This window comes from Bombyx mori, chromosome 14 (assembly GCF_030269925.1).
Source record: "Bombyx mori chromosome 14, ASM3026992v2".
In the NCBI taxonomy this organism is placed as follows: Eukaryota; Metazoa; Arthropoda; class Insecta; order Lepidoptera; family Bombycidae; genus Bombyx; species Bombyx mori.
In genome coordinates, this window is record NC_085120.1 from 1,143,151 (window position 1) to 1,160,648 (window position 17,498).

At 38.3% G+C, this 17,498-nt stretch overlaps 1 protein-coding gene across 1 annotated transcript; it reads right to left on the reverse strand.

Annotated features, from left to right (window-relative positions):
* Positions 1–4,222: 4,222 nt before the first annotated feature.
* Positions 4,223–14,993, reverse strand: LOC101739348 (prostatic acid phosphatase). Its single transcript, XM_038015390.2, has 6 exons — positions 14,851–14,993; positions 13,500–13,736; positions 8,531–8,707; positions 7,735–7,858; positions 6,726–6,934; positions 4,223–4,428 (listed from the first exon to the last, which is right to left on the reverse strand). The coding sequence occupies exons 2-6, from the start codon at positions 13,548–13,550 to the stop codon at positions 4,243–4,245; spliced, it is 747 nt and encodes a 248-aa protein (XP_037871318.2). The 5' UTR covers positions 13,551–13,736; positions 14,851–14,993; the 3' UTR covers positions 4,223–4,242.
* Positions 14,994–17,498: the final 2,505 nt, after the last annotated feature.

Consider the following 17,498-nt stretch of genomic DNA (forward strand, 5'->3'; position numbering starts at 1 on the left):
GGTTTATTTAGCCGTCTGGACAATTAAGGTAATGAAAAGTCAACATTTTATATTTATTTATATTTCAACATTTCCTGAAATTCATCGCCCACCTGAGGACTCCTGTGCTGACGAGTTCACGAGTAGATATGTTAATCATATGCGACAGCCCGGCTCTACATTTATGATATCTATATGTCGCATGTCGAATGGCCGATACTTTCGTTTCTTTTTCACATAGTGGGCGTATGGTGGGTAGTCGTGCAAAGAGATTGCACAGCACGAAACTGTATGACAGTTCCGAACCGTCTACCACTCTCCCTGAGTCAGGCAACGAATTTACGTCGAGTCAACACGAGCGATGACACCTCGACTAGTTATGCCGAAGCGCACAACCCGAATTGAGCTGATGTTTGACAAATAATTTGTCACATCCACTAGGTGGCTTCTCAGCTTCGTTCCCGACCCGGTGGTAGATTATTCGAAGCACTGCTCTTGTTAGGGCTAGTGTTAGCAAATTCGCCAGACTGAGCTCTGCGAGTTCGCCTACTCCCTCGGTAAATCTAGTATTGTCTCTCGAGGTTACAGAATAGGAAGGAAAAATAAAACAAATAATAAAAAGTGCGCGTGAAATTTAGTGCACGTGAATGAAGTGAAACTTCTTTTTCGATATGTAGTATTGTAGTTTTCTTCATTTTTCATCCTTAAATCGGATTGCTATTGTAATAGGGAATGATGTGTATAAGAGATGCGACATCTTCAACATTTGTATTATATATTTTTGTTATATATTTTTTACTGGTGGTAGGACCTCTTGTGAGTACGCACGGGTAGATACCACCGCCCTGCTTATTTCTGCCGCAGTAATGCGTTTCGGTTTGAAGGGTGGGGCCGTTGTAACTATACTAAGACCTTAGAACTTATATCTTAAGGTGTGTGGCGCATTTACATTGTACATGTCTATGGGCTCCAGTAACCACTTAACACCAAGTGGGCTGTGAGGTCGTCCACACATCTAAGCAATAAAAAATAAAAATAAAATAATAATAGTTTTTTTTTTTAAATACTTCGTTAAAATTCGGGCGCTACACATTGCCAATGCTCGCGCTGTAACACTTATACTACGCGCATGCGTTCGAGTGCCACACATTCACTCTCGCTCTGTCTCTTTCTATTTCATGGAGGCGTTAAAGTTTAACGCAACCCTGTTGGAATTTGGCATTAGAAGTTCAAAACCTATGCGACGCACTTTCGCTTCGTTTGTCGTGCCCGAATGCGACATATATATTTTAATCGCTAAAGGCTACTTTTAAAGAAGTCCCGTAGTAAAATTATTAAAAAGAAACCAATTCCGCTCGTTCTAAGGCCCAATACCGAGAAGACACTGTACGAGTATTTCCCGTTACGCGAATGCCAAATCGTTCTGAAAAAAAAAATGTCGATTCAGTAACAAACTTTGATTGGGTCTCACGGGAACACTCTGCGGAACGTCTCGTTCTTTAACAACTTTTTTCATCGATATCATACATATATTATTATATATTATGTTTGTTGAAGAGACTCAAACAGTTAGTTATCATTAAAAATGTGATAAATTATGTGCATTTTAACGAACCCTATGTATTCTGGGAATGAAGTAAATGCAAAGTAAAGTTTTTGCTGGTGGTATCTTGTGAGTCCGCGCGGGTAGGTACCACCACCATGCCTATTTCTGCCGTGAAGCAGTAATTCATTTCGGTTTGAAGGGTGGGGCAGCCGTTGTAACTATACTGAGACCTTAGCACTTATATCTCAGGGTGGGTGGCGGCATTTACGTTGTAGATGTCTATGGGCTCCGGTAACCACTTAACATCAGGTGGGCCGTGAGCTCGTCCACCCATCTAAGCAATAAAATAAAAACCACAGTCCATGGAAATAGAAGTAAGTAAAAGTTTATGGATGTCTTAACATGGCCAAATGGATCGACGACCTGGTCAAAATAGCCGGTAGGTACTGGATGCGAAAGGCAAGAGACCGATGGGAATAGAGCGACAAGACTTACACTCAGCATTGAGTGGACACGGGTTGAAGAAGAATCCAGAAGAGAATAGTGAATGTTTTTTTAAAAAATAAGTAAAAGCTTTCTGTTCATGTCGGCTTAGTTATTAAAGCTTCGTCTTATCTTACAGTGTATAAATATATAAACCACAATAATATTTCAACCTACTATTTTTCTCATTAAGGTTAGTTAGGTTTTCTATTCAGGTCGGTTTAGTTAATTCATCGGTAGAGCTATTTAAAGCTTCGTCTTACAGTGTACCTCTAAATATATAGAACACAGTAATATTTCGACCTACTATTTTTCTCATTAAAGTTTTCCAATGTTCTTGGATTCCTCCGCCATTGTTAGGGTATTTCCTTGCGAAGCACAATATCCAACGCGTTACGAGAATATTACTTTTTTGTTTGTTTAAAACAATGCGTACTGGTTCATATCGAGTGTTTAAATGGGGAATTCTGATGCTTATTCTTGGTCGTTTCCTTGGCTTTGTGTGTGCCTGTGGCGTTTTAGTAATCTTTGTTTGTCATCGTAGATAGGTGAACATACGGCCCAATTGATGGGAAGGTTTAACTGTCGTTCAAGGACATTAGCAGGTACACAACCAAACCACTGTCTACTACAAAGTATTTCTAAAAAAGTACAACAAGACAGACAGCGGCAGCGGCTTGGCTCTGCCCCTGGCATTGCTGAAGTCCATGGGCGGCAGTAACCACTCACCATCAGGTGGGCCGTAGGCTCGTCTGCCTACAAGGGCAATAAAATAAAAAGACAGTACAGGCACTATACGTTCTATATAGTTAGGAAAAGTATAACGTAAATTACGTAGAGAATTAGTCTTGTTACCGCGCGCGACCAGCACCAAGCTTCGATCAATAATACTACTGATCGAAGGCGCCATGGCTAGATTTGAAGTCAAGCAGTGATACGTTACAGTTTAAAGGGTGTGGCACCCCCTATGCAATTGCATGAACACCCTAACTCCAACCAAGAATCTAGAGGAACCAAGCGATACAGTCCGCAGAAAAACCCTTCATTTCTTATCAACAAAATCCAACCTATCAAAGGCGGTCTAATTTTTATATTTATCATTAAAAAGTTCCACCGTATTCATCTGCACTCATCCGATAATTGAAGCAGTAGTATCTGATCGCCGCTTCAAAAATTCGACGGATACGACCCAAATAAGTTTTCTAGGATTCATTAGGACTGTTACAACGCTAATTGGAAAGTACAGTGTACAAATACTTCGCGTAATATTAAAATGAAAATTACATTTTAATTTTTTTTGCTATTGCCCTTATGGCCAGACGAGCATACCGTCTACCTAATCGTGAGTGGTTACCATGGCTGCTGGAGGTCGTCAATGCCAGTAGCAGAGCTCAGCCGCTGCCTGAAGGAGGAAAGGAAATTATTCAAGTGGACAAATACCTGCGCCTTTAAATTGGCTCTACCTTCAATTCGGCATACATTCCCAGAACCGAGAAGAATCGGAGAGAAGCTGAGGGCCTTTCAGATAAATATAACACATTTATTTTATTCATGATTCAATCATATTTGTATTGAGAGAAACAGCGGTGCAAAATTAACTTGCAAAATGCGACATGTCTGACCACCTACGTCAGATTAAGTATATCATTGAATGTCATGACATGTCTTTAAGAATATTTATTTACATACTAGTTGGCCCGGCAGACTTCGTAGTGCCTCAATTGATAAATAAACAGACCTAATTTTTTGTATAAAATAAGCTTAAAACAAACAAAAACAAAGGAACAAAAGGAAGGTGTCCGATGGGGGACACATAAAAGGAAAAACAACATTGTTATTTTTATTTAAAACCGAGCATATTCGTATTTATCTGCCTTTTAAACCTTTTCTGGACTTCCACAAATAATTTAAGACCAAAATTAGCCATATCGGTCCAGCCATTTTCGAGTTTTAGCGAGACTAACGAACAACAATTAATTTTTATATATTATATCGAAGAAGAAGATATATTGGCGGGAACGGAAGAAGTGAAGTTGAATGATTTTTTTTTATTTTGTTAACTCAGTACCTATTTCTTCGGGTTTTGATGTGTAATATTGTTGGCTTTTAACCGTTTGACATCTGCAATAGAGATATAACCCTTCACTTAATGCTTCGCGGCATAGCAGAGTAGATAAGATCGCATTCCAATTCAGGCTTACAAAACAACGTGGCTCCTATTACAATCATTTATTTTAATAGTCCGCACAATTGTCTACGTCGATGTCCTCGTTCCAGCCGCAGCTGTTCCTCCAGTTGGTGACGTCGAGAGCGTGCGATGAAATGATGCTCTGGAACTTCTCCCACTCACAGAGCGGTCCGTCACAGCCCTCACTCGTCAGATAGATCTCGGGCTCCCCTGGTCCGTTCATGAAGACTGGCTGCAATATCGTAGCGTATTTATAGAAGACTTAATTGACCCAACAAAATGAGGTCCATTTCAATTATAGTAAATGCTATAAGAGTATTGATAGATAACTAAGTAATAGATTAATAAGATTAGAATCATTACTGGTGGTAGGACGGGTGAGTCCGCACGGGTAGGTAACACCACTCTGCCTAGTTCTGCCGTAAAGCACTGCCTAGTTCTGCCGTAAAGCAGTAATGCGTTTCGGCTTGAAGGATGGGACAGCCGTTGCAACTTGAGACCTTAGAACGTACAGATATCTATGGGCTCCAGTAAACACTTAACACCAGCAAGATTATTTTTTTTAAATCTCACTTATTGTGTGCAAGAAACAGTCGTTGCAGTCAGTTTACTGGTGGTGAAGCGTCTTCTGAGTCCGCACGGCTAGGTACCCCTCATTTCTGCTGTGAAGCGGTAATGCGTTTGAAGAATGGGACAGCCACACAGAAAGGAGACTTGAACTCATGTTTCGTGATGGGCGGCGGCATTTACGTTGTTGATGTCCATGGGCTTCGGTAACCGCTTCAAATTAAGCAGTGAGATTCTTAAACCTTCTAAGCAATAAAAGAAATCTAAGCGAACCACAGACAGTCTCCTGACTTTGCGGTAGAGGATATTTTGCAAGCGAGAGAACTTAAATTGTGGGTAGTTTCTTTTTTCATATTATTATGGTTGTGGGGGACTTTTTGGCGGGAACGCGAGGAGTGAAGTTGTGTGATTTGTTTTATTTTGTCTATTTAGTGTTTCTTCAGGTTTAAATGTGTAATAACGGTGGTTTATTAACTGTTTAATATCTGTGAAAGTGCACATATGTGGGAAAATGAAACAAAGCCGCTGGACGCAACTTCTCGGGATCCTCCAAAAAGTCCACTGAAAAAATCTTAGTAAATGACCACCGTTTTACTAAGATTATATTTCATTCCATGTCATCTCATTTCATTTAATTTCATCCCAGTTGATTAACGTCTCAAATTAATCATTTTCATTTCATTTCACTCCATATTATCATTTTTCATAAAAATAAGAATATAAATTAAAATAAGACATGACTTAAAGGTCTTAGTTACCAGGTCATAAAATGACTTAAAAAAAATTACGGAAGCTACGTCACAGATATCTGTCGGATGACCTAAGCCTCAGACCGTCGTTATGTGCAGCGGCGAGCATCAGACAGGCGTAAGAAAGGGATGGTGCATTCTTAAAATAGCACGGTCTCTCTCGCTCAACTGTACCTACGTCATAAGCCATAATATACCTCTAAGTTAGTTGACAGTACCACACTACCGTTCATAATTTATCTATCTATCTATATATATATATATATATAAATAGATTTCTGTTCGTTAGTCTCGCTAAAACTCGAGAACGGCTGGACCGATTTCGCTAATTTTGGTCTTGAGTTATTCGTGGAAGTCCAGAGAAGGTTTAAAAGGTGAATAAATATGAAAATGCTCGGAATTATATAAAAATAACAAATTTGTTTATTCTTTGATGTGTCCCCTGTCGGACGGATTCCTTTTGTTTCTTTTAAGTTTATATTATACAAAAGCTTAGGTCTTTTATTTAGCGGTTGAGGCACTACGAAGTCTGCCGGGTTAGCTAGTAAGTACTTCGATAAAATATTCGATAGAAAGTTGTTTATCTGCAGACCGTACCGTGATGCGCGCGTCGCATCGCCAGACATCACCAACTCAACTTGACTGCATTTATCGGTGGCATGCTCTATCCAATGCTTACGGCAGCAACTCACTAATGCCGGATGCGACTAACTTACCAACACGAAATACTTTTGAGTGCTCCTTTCCCTCCTCAGCAACTCACTAATGCCGGATGCGACTAGCTCACCAACACGAAATACTTTTGAGTACTCCTTTCCCTCCTCAGCAACTCACAAATGCCGGATGCGACTAACTCACCAACACGAAATACTTTTGAGTGCTCCTTTCCCTCCTCAGCAACTCACTAATGCCGGATGCGACGAACTTACCAACACGAAATACTTTTGAGTGCTCCTTTCCCTCCTCAGCAACTCACTAATACCGGATGCGACTAGCTCACCAACACGAAATACTTTTGAGTGCTCCTTTCCCTCCTCAGCAACTCACTAATGCCGGATGCGACTAACTCACCAACACGAAATACTTTTGAGTGCTCCTTTCCCTCCTCAGCAACTCACTAATGCCGGATGCGACTAACTCACCAACACGAAATACTTTTGAGTGCTCCTTTCCCTCCTCAGCAACTCACTAATGCCGGATGCGACGAACTTACCAACACGAAATACTTTTGAGTGCTCCTTTCCCTCCTCAGTTCCAACGAGTAGGATGCTCCGTAGTTCGGCATGCCAGTTGTGTTCACCTTCGTCACGGCCATCATAGAGTACACGTTGAAGTCGTGAGCTGAATGCAGGTACACTTTCGGTACCTTCTGACCGGCCTGAACCTGGGATGCCGCTGTCAAGAAACCATCGAGAAGGACACCTGGAATTGTTTTTTTTATTGCTTAGATGATTGGACGAGCTCACAGCCCACCTGGTGTTAAGTGGTTACTGGAGCCCATAGACATCTACAACTTGAGATATAAGTTCTAAGATCTCAGTATAGTTACAACGGCTGCCCCGCCCTTCAAACCGAAACGCATTACTGCTTCACGGCAGAAATAGGCAGGGTGGTGGTACCTACCCGTGCGGATTCACAAACGGTCCGACCACCAGTATAATGATTAGCTGGCGCTAGCAAAAGATGTTTAGGAATTTTCTTTCATCAATGCTAATGGTTAAATAAATGGCTTCATGGTTGATGTTGAAGTATCTTTGATTTGAAATAGAGCGCATTATTTCTTAAGGGCAGAAATAGATAAGACCCAACAAGTTGAGAACCAGCTAGAAGTATTCACTGCCATAAGATAACTAAAGGGCCAGGAATTAGGAAGCTGGGTAAGTGAGTGGATGTGGTACTTCTAGGAGGGCATATCTCCTTGTTAATAACTGAAAAGGCCATAGTCCTCCTGACTGAATGTTTGAAGATAAAGAGGCCTGAAATATCATGTTCTGCTCAAAACCATTAATTTAACGCAATAGTTATATACGTACACAGCTCTTATCACGATTATCAATTTATTGCGGGAATCGGGTTGTATCCCCGGGAGTATTTCTGGTGTTGGAAATACCACGACAGCAGAATAATTTTCATAGTGGGTAGTCCTTTTTTCAGATATGAAAAAAACAATTACAAGCACCCGTCAAATGTGCTAAGTGAAAATTTCTGCAAAGAATACGCACCTGACTGCAATGGTAAATATCTCGTGTCTCCAAACACTATACTTATGATTTTATCACACACTTCTTTGATCAGCGGGAGGTGCGAAAGTATTTCAGACAGTATTGAATTATGTCCGACGCCTCGCTGAAAGGAATTTTCGATTTTTCAATGATTCATCATGTATTCTATGAGGCTAAGTAGGTTCATTTTATTATCAGAGCAATGGGTGGAGAAACTAGCTTAGATATTGGTGTCAATATGGAGCGAAAAGTTAATACTATCAGTGTCTGACGTTGCACACTTTAACTGCCTTTCATTCGAAGAACAACTATAAATAATACCTCTACTTTCCGCCTGAAGTAGTGCTATTGTAAGGTTTGTTGTACAATAATTAAATTAAACTTATCATGTTCAAGTTAAAGCAATTTTCGGATTGCCAAGTGGGAGCAATTACAGTGGTGGGGACGTGACATAATAAAAAAGGCGGTAGTCTGAAAAAACGGGACAGAAAGCAGATGTATTCAGTAGTGAGCAGATAGGACCTCTTGCGAGTCCGCGCGGGTAGGTACCACCATCCTGCCTATTCCTGCCGTGAAGCAGTAATGCATTTCGGTTTGAAGGGTGGGGCAGCCGTTGTAACTATACTTGAGACCTTAGAACTTATATCTCAAGGTGGGTGGAGCATTTACCTTGTAGATGTCTATGGGCCACAATAACCACTTAATAACAAGTGGGTTGTGAGCTCGTCCACCCATCTAAGCAATAAAAAAAATGTAACTCATGTTGGCCCAACACGTGGACACCATTGTAACTAACCTGCGCCACTATAAGGTTGTAAAGCCCCATAAGGCTCATGGGGTTCTTGGTGATGTTGAAACCTAGTAAGCCCGAGAGCTTCTCGAAGAGTGACAGGAATGGAGACAGCTCCCGGTTGCCGGATAGGATTGTGCCCATGAATGTAGAGTAACGTGGACAGTTCATGAACGCTGTGTTCTGTGAAGAAATGAAAACGTCACCTATTTTTTTATTTATAGCGGCCCGCTCCGTCCCTGCTCGGTTCTTTAACAAACATTTTAACGATATTGGACGTTGTTTTATTTTTTAAAATAAAAGAACACTTATTGCGGCATAACCGTAATAGTTAGACATATGCTGTACCGACAGTTTTTTTAAATAATAATGTGTATCATCAATAGTTTTCGCAGGGCACGCGATGTAAAGAATATTTTAGGTAATTTTTTTCACCCTGTGTTAAATTATTGTAGTTTTAGTAAGGATATCTAATGTTTTTCAAAAAAGATTATAGCCTATGTCACTCGGGAATAGTGCAGCTTCTAAACAGTGACAGAATTTTTTAAATCGGTTCAGTAGTTACGGAGCCTATTCAATAGAAACAAACAAACAAATCTTTCCTCTTTATAATAATATATAAAATAATATTAGTATATATTTATTTGGGAAACAAACAGTACAATAAAAACAAGTAATATTTAAAAAACAATAACCAAATATGTTTCCACAATCAAAATAACATATAGGTAGAATGTGAACAGAGAAGAGAAATTTAGAAATTTAAGTTACAAAAACACAAAAGCAACAGAATACGCACATATTATTTTGTACATCAGCTTACACTATAAAACTATAATACTCATTGGACTAAATCACCTTATAAATATTTCAAAAGAGCTTGTATGTAAATTAATAATATGTGTAAATATAGCCAAAGAAAAACATATATCACTACATAGTATAAAACAAAGTCCCTATATCTGTCCCTATGTATGCTTAAATCTTTAAAACTACGCAACGGATTTTAATGCGGTTTTTTTTTAATAGATAAAGTGATTGAAGAGGAAGGCTTATATGTATAATAACATCCATTAAATAGTGGAGAAATCAACAATAAATTACAGTTTCTGAAGCGAAGCGAGGGCGGGTCGCTAGTGTATTTATAACGGAGAGACTGGCGCCAACACAGAGATCCACTGCATTCGACTGCTTAAGCTGGAATGTGCTATGCATTTTTTTCCTACCTAAGCTGGTAGCCTTGAGATGCTATGCCAGCGTAACCGAGCGAATAGGTTGAATAGCTCGTTGCTAACACTGGCCCTAGCAAGAGCCGTGCTTCGCAGAATCTACCACCGGATCGGAAACGCGACCCACTGAGAAGATCCGATGAGAAACTCAGTGGGCTGTGTCTGTGACCGGTGCTTGAAGTACCTAAAATCTCCGTTAGTGGATCGGGAGCATCCGAAATGAGATGTTTAGGGCGGTTGTACGATAATAGTCACGCGTATCTATAGTAGTAACAGTGGGGGTAGTTTGTTCATGAATTTCACCTGTCTTAAACAAGTGCTTACAAGCGTTGGACTTATAACAGTTAACTTTAACAAAACTTAGTTAGCAATGCTGCGCCGAAATAGGAGTATGTACGCATATGTAGGATTGGTAAGAACGGAACGTATGAAAAGAGTGTGAAACGGAGCGTTAAGATTGTAAGTGAGAGAAAATGGAAAGAAAGGGAGAAGAGAATGACAGACAGAGTTGGAGGATGGCGAATAGGGTTGAAAAATGAACAAGACGTAATAGAAGTGTTAATTATTATTATTATAATAGAAGATTTTGGAAGAGTGGAAGTTTTATTTTATGCGCTGCGATCCCTATTCTACATATATATAAAAAAACGCTCGCCAAATTCGCATGTTAATCGTTTTGTTACGCCGGTAAGAGTAACGCCATCTATCGCCGAATAGTCGAACGAATATAGAAGGATCTAGTAGTATCTAGAACGTTTGAGAAGTACAACGCCATCTATTGTCAGATAATGGGAACACACACCACTAGACTTTTGTAGAATATTCTCGACGATTCTAGGGATTTCGTCTCAACTATAAAAGCGTTGCAGAGATGGCACACAGTCAGTCAGTAATCGGAACTACTCGAAGCGAAACAGCGAACGGATCACCTGAAGCGAAGCGGAAGAAGCGAATAGAGAGTTAAAGTGTTTGTTGAGTGTTTTAAGTGTTCTAAGTGTTGAATACAGTTTTTAGTTGTACTTTGGTGAAATTTTATTTATCCCGAATCCCAGCGCGTGCCAAAAATTCATCAAAAATTGCACAAACTTTCAATTTAATCCAATAATTATCTTATATCCTTAAACAAGCAATTCTTGTATATAAATATATATATGTAATCTGAATCTAGGAAACAGCTCCAACGATTTACAAAAAATTTAGTATACAGGGGATTTCGGGATTTATTTTCAGAAAATGTTGTTTTATTCGTGTTTTCAATAATCAACTTTATCGATAATCAACTTAAACATAAACTTTTTTTTTTATTGAAAGAATATAACAAATAATATAATATCAATATGTAATTCGTATTGAAATATAATTTCTAAAAACACAATTTATCAACAAAAAAATATATATAGAGAGCAAAGCTCGGTCATCCTCTAGTGTTTATCAATTTTCATTGCTCTATCCAGGACAGAACTGTTCAAACCACAGCCGACAGACGATATGCGGGCGAAGTGTGTCTTCTACATGTGTGGTATGCACCGCGCGGGACGTATTTAACCCTTTGAGCGCGAACCATCGATAAATCGACTCTCTATTGAAGCGTATAAAGTGTGGAGCGTCGAAATACCGACTATAGTGCAGTTTGATTATATTATTGATGATAAGTATCAATCTATACGGACGTGTCTTAGCCCGCGCAAGTATAACGTTTTTAATAAGTTAGTAAAATTTATAAATAACCATTTCAAATTATTTTCTAGGTATTTTTATTTTTTTTAATTAATTAGTTAAATAATTAAGTAGTTTGAAGTCGTCGTGGCCTAAAGGATAAGACGTCCGGTGCATTCGTATCTAGCGATGCACCGGTGTTCGAATCTCGCTGGCGGGTACCAATTTTTCTAATGAAATACGTACTCAACAAATATTCACGATTGACTTCCACGGTGAAGGAATAACATCGTGCAATAAAAATCAAACCCGCAAAATTATAATTTGCGTAATTACTGGTGGTAGGACCTCTTGTGAGTCCGCGCGGTTAGGTACCACCGCCCCGCCTATTTCTGCCGTGAAGCAGTAATGCGTTTCGATTTGAAGGGTGGGGCAGCCGTTGTGACTATACTGAGACCTTAGAACTACATCTCAAGGTGTGTGGCGCATTTACGTTGTAGATGTCTATGGGCTCCAGTAACCACTTAACATCAGGTGGGCTGTGAGCTCGTCCACACATCTAAGCAATAAAAAAGAAATAAATAAAAAAAGTTTTTATGAGGTATTATTTTATTTTTCGAAAATCCTTTACAAATTTCTTTAATATATGTGAGAATAAACTCACGCAATAAAGCATAAGGTTAAAATTATAGTATTTTATTTACTTCGGCTTTCTTTTATTTCCTACCTATTCTAGTAACCTCGAAGGGTTATTCTAGATTCATCGAATTAGTAGGTGAGCTCACGGGGCTCAAACCTGACTACAAACGACTTTCATTAGTCTTTGATATAATTAAAAAAGAAGCGTGTTGCGGATAATAATATGTTTAAAAAAAGTGTTATTTCATTATTGAGAAAAATAAAGAACATTAATTAAGAAATACATGTTTACAACTTAACATATCGCTTATTACCACTTTAATTGAATTAATTACGATATGCTTTACAGTTTTCTTGGTCACGGACGACTATAAAAGGGAAACAAAATGTTTGATCTTCAAATAATAATAAAAATATAATAAAAAGTCTAATAACATAATTATGCACGTCTTTTTTATTTCTTTAAAGACATAATATTTCGAGTGTGTTCACGATTGACTTCCACGTTGAAGGAATAACATCGTGTAATAGAAATCAAGCCCGCAAAATTATAATTTGGGTAATTACTGGTGGTAGGACCTCTTGTGAGTCCGCGCGGGTAGGTACCACCGCCCCGCCTATTTCTGCCGTGAAGCAGTAATGCGTTTCGGTTTGAAGGGTGGGGCAGCCGTTGTAACTATACTTGAGGCCTTAGAACTTATATCTGAATGTGGGTGGCGCATTTACGTTGTAGATGTCTATGGGCTCCAGTAACCACTTAACACCAGTCGGACTGTGAGCTCGTCCACCCCTCTAAGCAATAAAAAAAAAGACGGCGGTTCTAACTCGGGCAAAGATAAAAGTAAAAGTATTCGATTCATAAATCGATAAATAAAATCTCAATCGATAAATAAAAGACCTAAGCTTTTGTATAAAATAAACTTAAAACAAACAAAAGGAATCCGTCCGACGGGGGACACATCAACGGAAAAACAAAATTGTTATTTTTATTTAATTCCGAGCATTTTCATATTTATCTACATTTTAAACCATCCCAGGACTTCCACGAATAATTCAAGACCAAAATTAGCCAAATCGGTCCAACCGTTCTCGAGTTTTAGCGAGACTCACGAACAGTAATTCATTTTTATATATAAATAAGATATATCGAATGATGAAAGTCTATTTGGTTTAAGTGACACTTTTGCAACATATAAGGCTCATTTAAAGTTTATAATTTGGAAAAAATATTGTAACAAACAAACTTCTTCAGCTATTTGAATAAGGCTTAACTAAAGCTCAATTCAAAGCATGGAATTGTTGATGCTAATACTAAATAACATGGACCTTGAATTACAAAAATAAATGTCGCGTAATAAGCGAAATGTCGCCTAAACTACAAAACCTTTCAGTTATAGTAATATAATCACCTTTACATAATATATAGTAATAAATAAATGTAGACAACTCACATAATCATATTTAGGCAAAACCGTATTATATGGGCACGGTATCCAATCCATGGGCTTCAACCACTCCTCTTCCTTCAATGAATATATCCCGGAAAGCGCATAGAGAGCACTGTTTATGGTCCTAGGGAAAAACGTCGATCTCACGTAAATCTCGCTGGGATCAAAATCGGCCGATAACAGAGTGTCGTACCGTTTTCTAATAAATTTTCCGACTTCATAGCCACTGTTGATTTGTTTCTGAAAATATAAATCGTTACCAGGCCACAAAATTAAAAAAGAAATGAAAATATAAGTGGTTTTTTATTCCATTAGAATTTAAAAAAAACCGCTTCTTATATTGGTAATAGCGCCATCTATAGTATAAAGCGTGAACTATGTTGAATGTTAAGAACATTCCTGACGTTACGGAAAGAAAACACATTTAAAAACGCCAATTAGTCTTAATGTTATTGAAAAAAATTGAGTTAGAGCTAATTAATATTTTGTTTTCAAAATTATAATCGATGGCAGCTTATATTTTGTCCAGTAAAATCCATAACTATGCATAAAAGCAGCGCCATCTAACAAAATGTAACTAAACTACAAGAGCACCGACAACGCAGTCTCACGTGCTCATTTCTTCGCGCGTTGGCTCAAAGAGATTTTTTTTGCAATTTCAGATTATATTTGTTGTTTTGAGAAATGTCATTAATAAAAATGATTGTATTTTTTTATGAAATAGACAAACGGCTGCCGTAAATATAGTTTAGCAAAACCTGCTCACAAACACAACTATTCGAACGAAGCTGTGAAGAGTGTTGAACAGTAGGCAGCGGCCTGGTTGACTCTTGGCATTTCTGACGTCCATGGGCGACAATAACCATACAATATCAGTGTGCTTATTGCGAGTTTTTTAACTTCTCCATCTGATGTAAAAGTTAACTCAAATTTGTAGGTACGGAGTTTTAACAGCGCCTCTAGCGGCAAATGAACAGAAGCTGTTCCAAGTCCATGAAGTAAAAAAACTCGCACTAAACGCACAGGTCACGTCTGCGTAAGCCTAAAAATTGTAAGTTAATCGTCAAATTCGAGCGAACAATGAGTTAAAAGAAAAAATCTTAAAATACTATACTTGAGACCTTAGAACTTTTATCCCAAGGTGAATGGCGCATTCACGTTGTAGATGTCTATGGGCTCCAGTAACCACTTATCACCGGGTGGGCTGTGAGCTCGTCCACCCATCTACGCTAAAAAAAATATACAATTCCAACCCTTTATTACCATATTGCTTGTCAAACATTTCCAGTACACATACAAATAAAAGGCAAGTAAAAGATACTAATTTCGATCCTGTAATGCAACATTGACTTACCGTTACATTACTCTCACCGAAAACAATCTTTTGCAAGAAAGCTCCAAACCCTAGACCGTTGATAGGCTTAGAATACGAATGAACCGGAGTTTTATCGCCGTGTCTGCTAACCTATTAAAAAAATAACTATTTTTTTATTTTCCCTAATCTTTGTCTTTTTAAATTTTTTGTGGCTTAGATGGGTGGACGGTGTCACAGCCCACCTTGTGTTAAGTGATTACTGGAGCCTATAGACATCTACAACGTAAATGCGCCACCCACCTTGAGGTTTAAGTTCTAAAGTCTCAAGTACAGTTACAACGACTGCCCCACCCTTCCGAAACCTCCAAACCGAAACGCATTACTGCTTCACGACTGAAATAGGCAGGGCGGTGGTACCTGAACTGAACTGACTGGTACTGAAATAGGCAGGGCGGGTATTATAATTTTGCGGGTTTGATTTTTATTACACTTTCCTTCACCGTGGAAGTCAATCGTGAACATTAATAAAAATTGTTGAGTACGTATTTCATTAGAAAAATTGTTACCCGCCAGAGATACGAACACCGGTGCATTGCTCAACACGAATGCACCGGATCGTATCCTTTAGACCACGACGACTTCAAAGCTTTTTTTTTTTTCCCTACCTAAGCTGAGAGCCTTGAGAGGCTATATCAGCGTAACCCTAACTTTTGTAGGTGAGCTCACGGGGCTGAAACCTGATGACGTTGCTAACACGAACCCTAGCAAGAGCTGTGCTTCGCAGAATCTATCACCGGATCGGAAACGCGACCCACTGAGTAGATCCAGCGAGAAACTCAGTGGGCTGTGTCTGAGAGTTAATTTACTCGTCGAGCCCTTCGTCGCAAGCGACGGGTTCGACGAGAACGGTGACCGGTGCTTGAAGTACCTAGAAGCACCGTTAGTGGATCGGGAGGATCCGAGATGACGTGTTTTGGGCGACGTCGACTGCTTTCCATTCTGTCCGCAGGATCGGGAATGGACGACTTCATAGCGACGACTTCATATCTTCATAGCAGACTGCAAAATGACATTAGTAAGTAATAACCTACGAATAAATAATAACTACATACTTACAATGTAAGTCATCAATAAATCCGTTTCCTCCACAAGACAAGCTCGCCCGCCGTTCGATATAAATAATAATATAATAATACATGGCAGATCGCGCAACATTATGAAACTTCATGTGCTCTATAAGTGAGTTGCACGGCTTTAAATGGTCTATACCGTTAAAATAAAATTTGAACATAAAACTGTTGTTTAATGATCATTAATATTCGTATTAATTCACTAATAATCGTTACGAGTTTGTCTGCGTTGCTGTGTCACAAGCCAAAATAAATTATAAATTAGCCTATTTAAGGAATTCATTAATATCTATCTATGCCTTAAGTTTTTTTTTTTTTTTTTTTTTTTTTTTTATTGCTTAGATGGGTGGACGAGCTCACAGCCCACCTGATGTTAAGTGGTTACTGGAGCCCATAGACATCTACAACGTAAATATGCCACCCACCTTGAGATACAAGTTAAGTGAGTGTTTCATTAGGAATATTGGTATCCGATATCGAGATTTCAACACCGACACAGCATCGCTCGTGTAGGCCAAGAGCTCTTTCACCGATCAACACAATCTATGTATTAATACGTGAAGCAAAAACTTTGTATCCCTTTTTACGTAAATTGCGCGGACAGAGGAGTATGAAATTTTGCACACTTATAGAGAATATAGAGAAGAAGTGCACAATGCTAATATTTTTTTTAAAATAATGCATAAAAGATACATTAAATCAATAAAGAAAACATTACACACACTACATACCATGTATTTGACGCACACACGCATGCATACTACTTATTGTCAAACTCTTATTCTTGACGTTTGTGGTCAAACTGAGAATAGATTAAAGTCTTAGTTTGTCTTTATTAATATTTTTTTATAGTGTAGCCTTGCCGAAATTTGTGATTATAGAAGTATAAAATACAATCATAATAGTGTACAAACTTACAATTCCAGTTAATTATAGTCGAATTTCGACTACTGCGGGACCTCTAGTATTATATTAATACGTGAAGCAAAAACTTTGTACCCTCTTTAAGAAAATTGCTTGGGCGGAGGAGTATGAAATTTTTCCATGCTTATCTATTACTAATATTATAATCTATACTAATATTATAAAGTGGAAAGATTTGTTTGTTTGTTTGTATTGAATAGGCTCCGAAACTACTGCACCCATTTGAAAAATTATTTTACTGTTTAGAAGCTACACTATTCCCGAGTGACGTAGGTATAATATTTTTGGAAAAAAAATAGGGATCCTTACTAAAACTCCAATAATGTAACCCAAGGTGTAAAAAAATTACCTAAAATATTCTTTACATCACGTGCCCTGCGAAAACTATTGATGTTAGAATAAAATAATGTACTACGACTTTTTAGAACACATTATTATTTACAAAAAGTATCACGACAGCATATGTCTAACTATTATAGTTATGCCGCAATAAGTAATATAAATAATATAGTTCAATAATAAAACAACGTCAAATATCGTTGAAATTTTTGTTAAAGACCCGAGCGGAGCCGGAGCGAGCCGCTTGTAAAGAATATAGAGAAAAAGTGCAAAATGCTAATATTTGTTTTTATA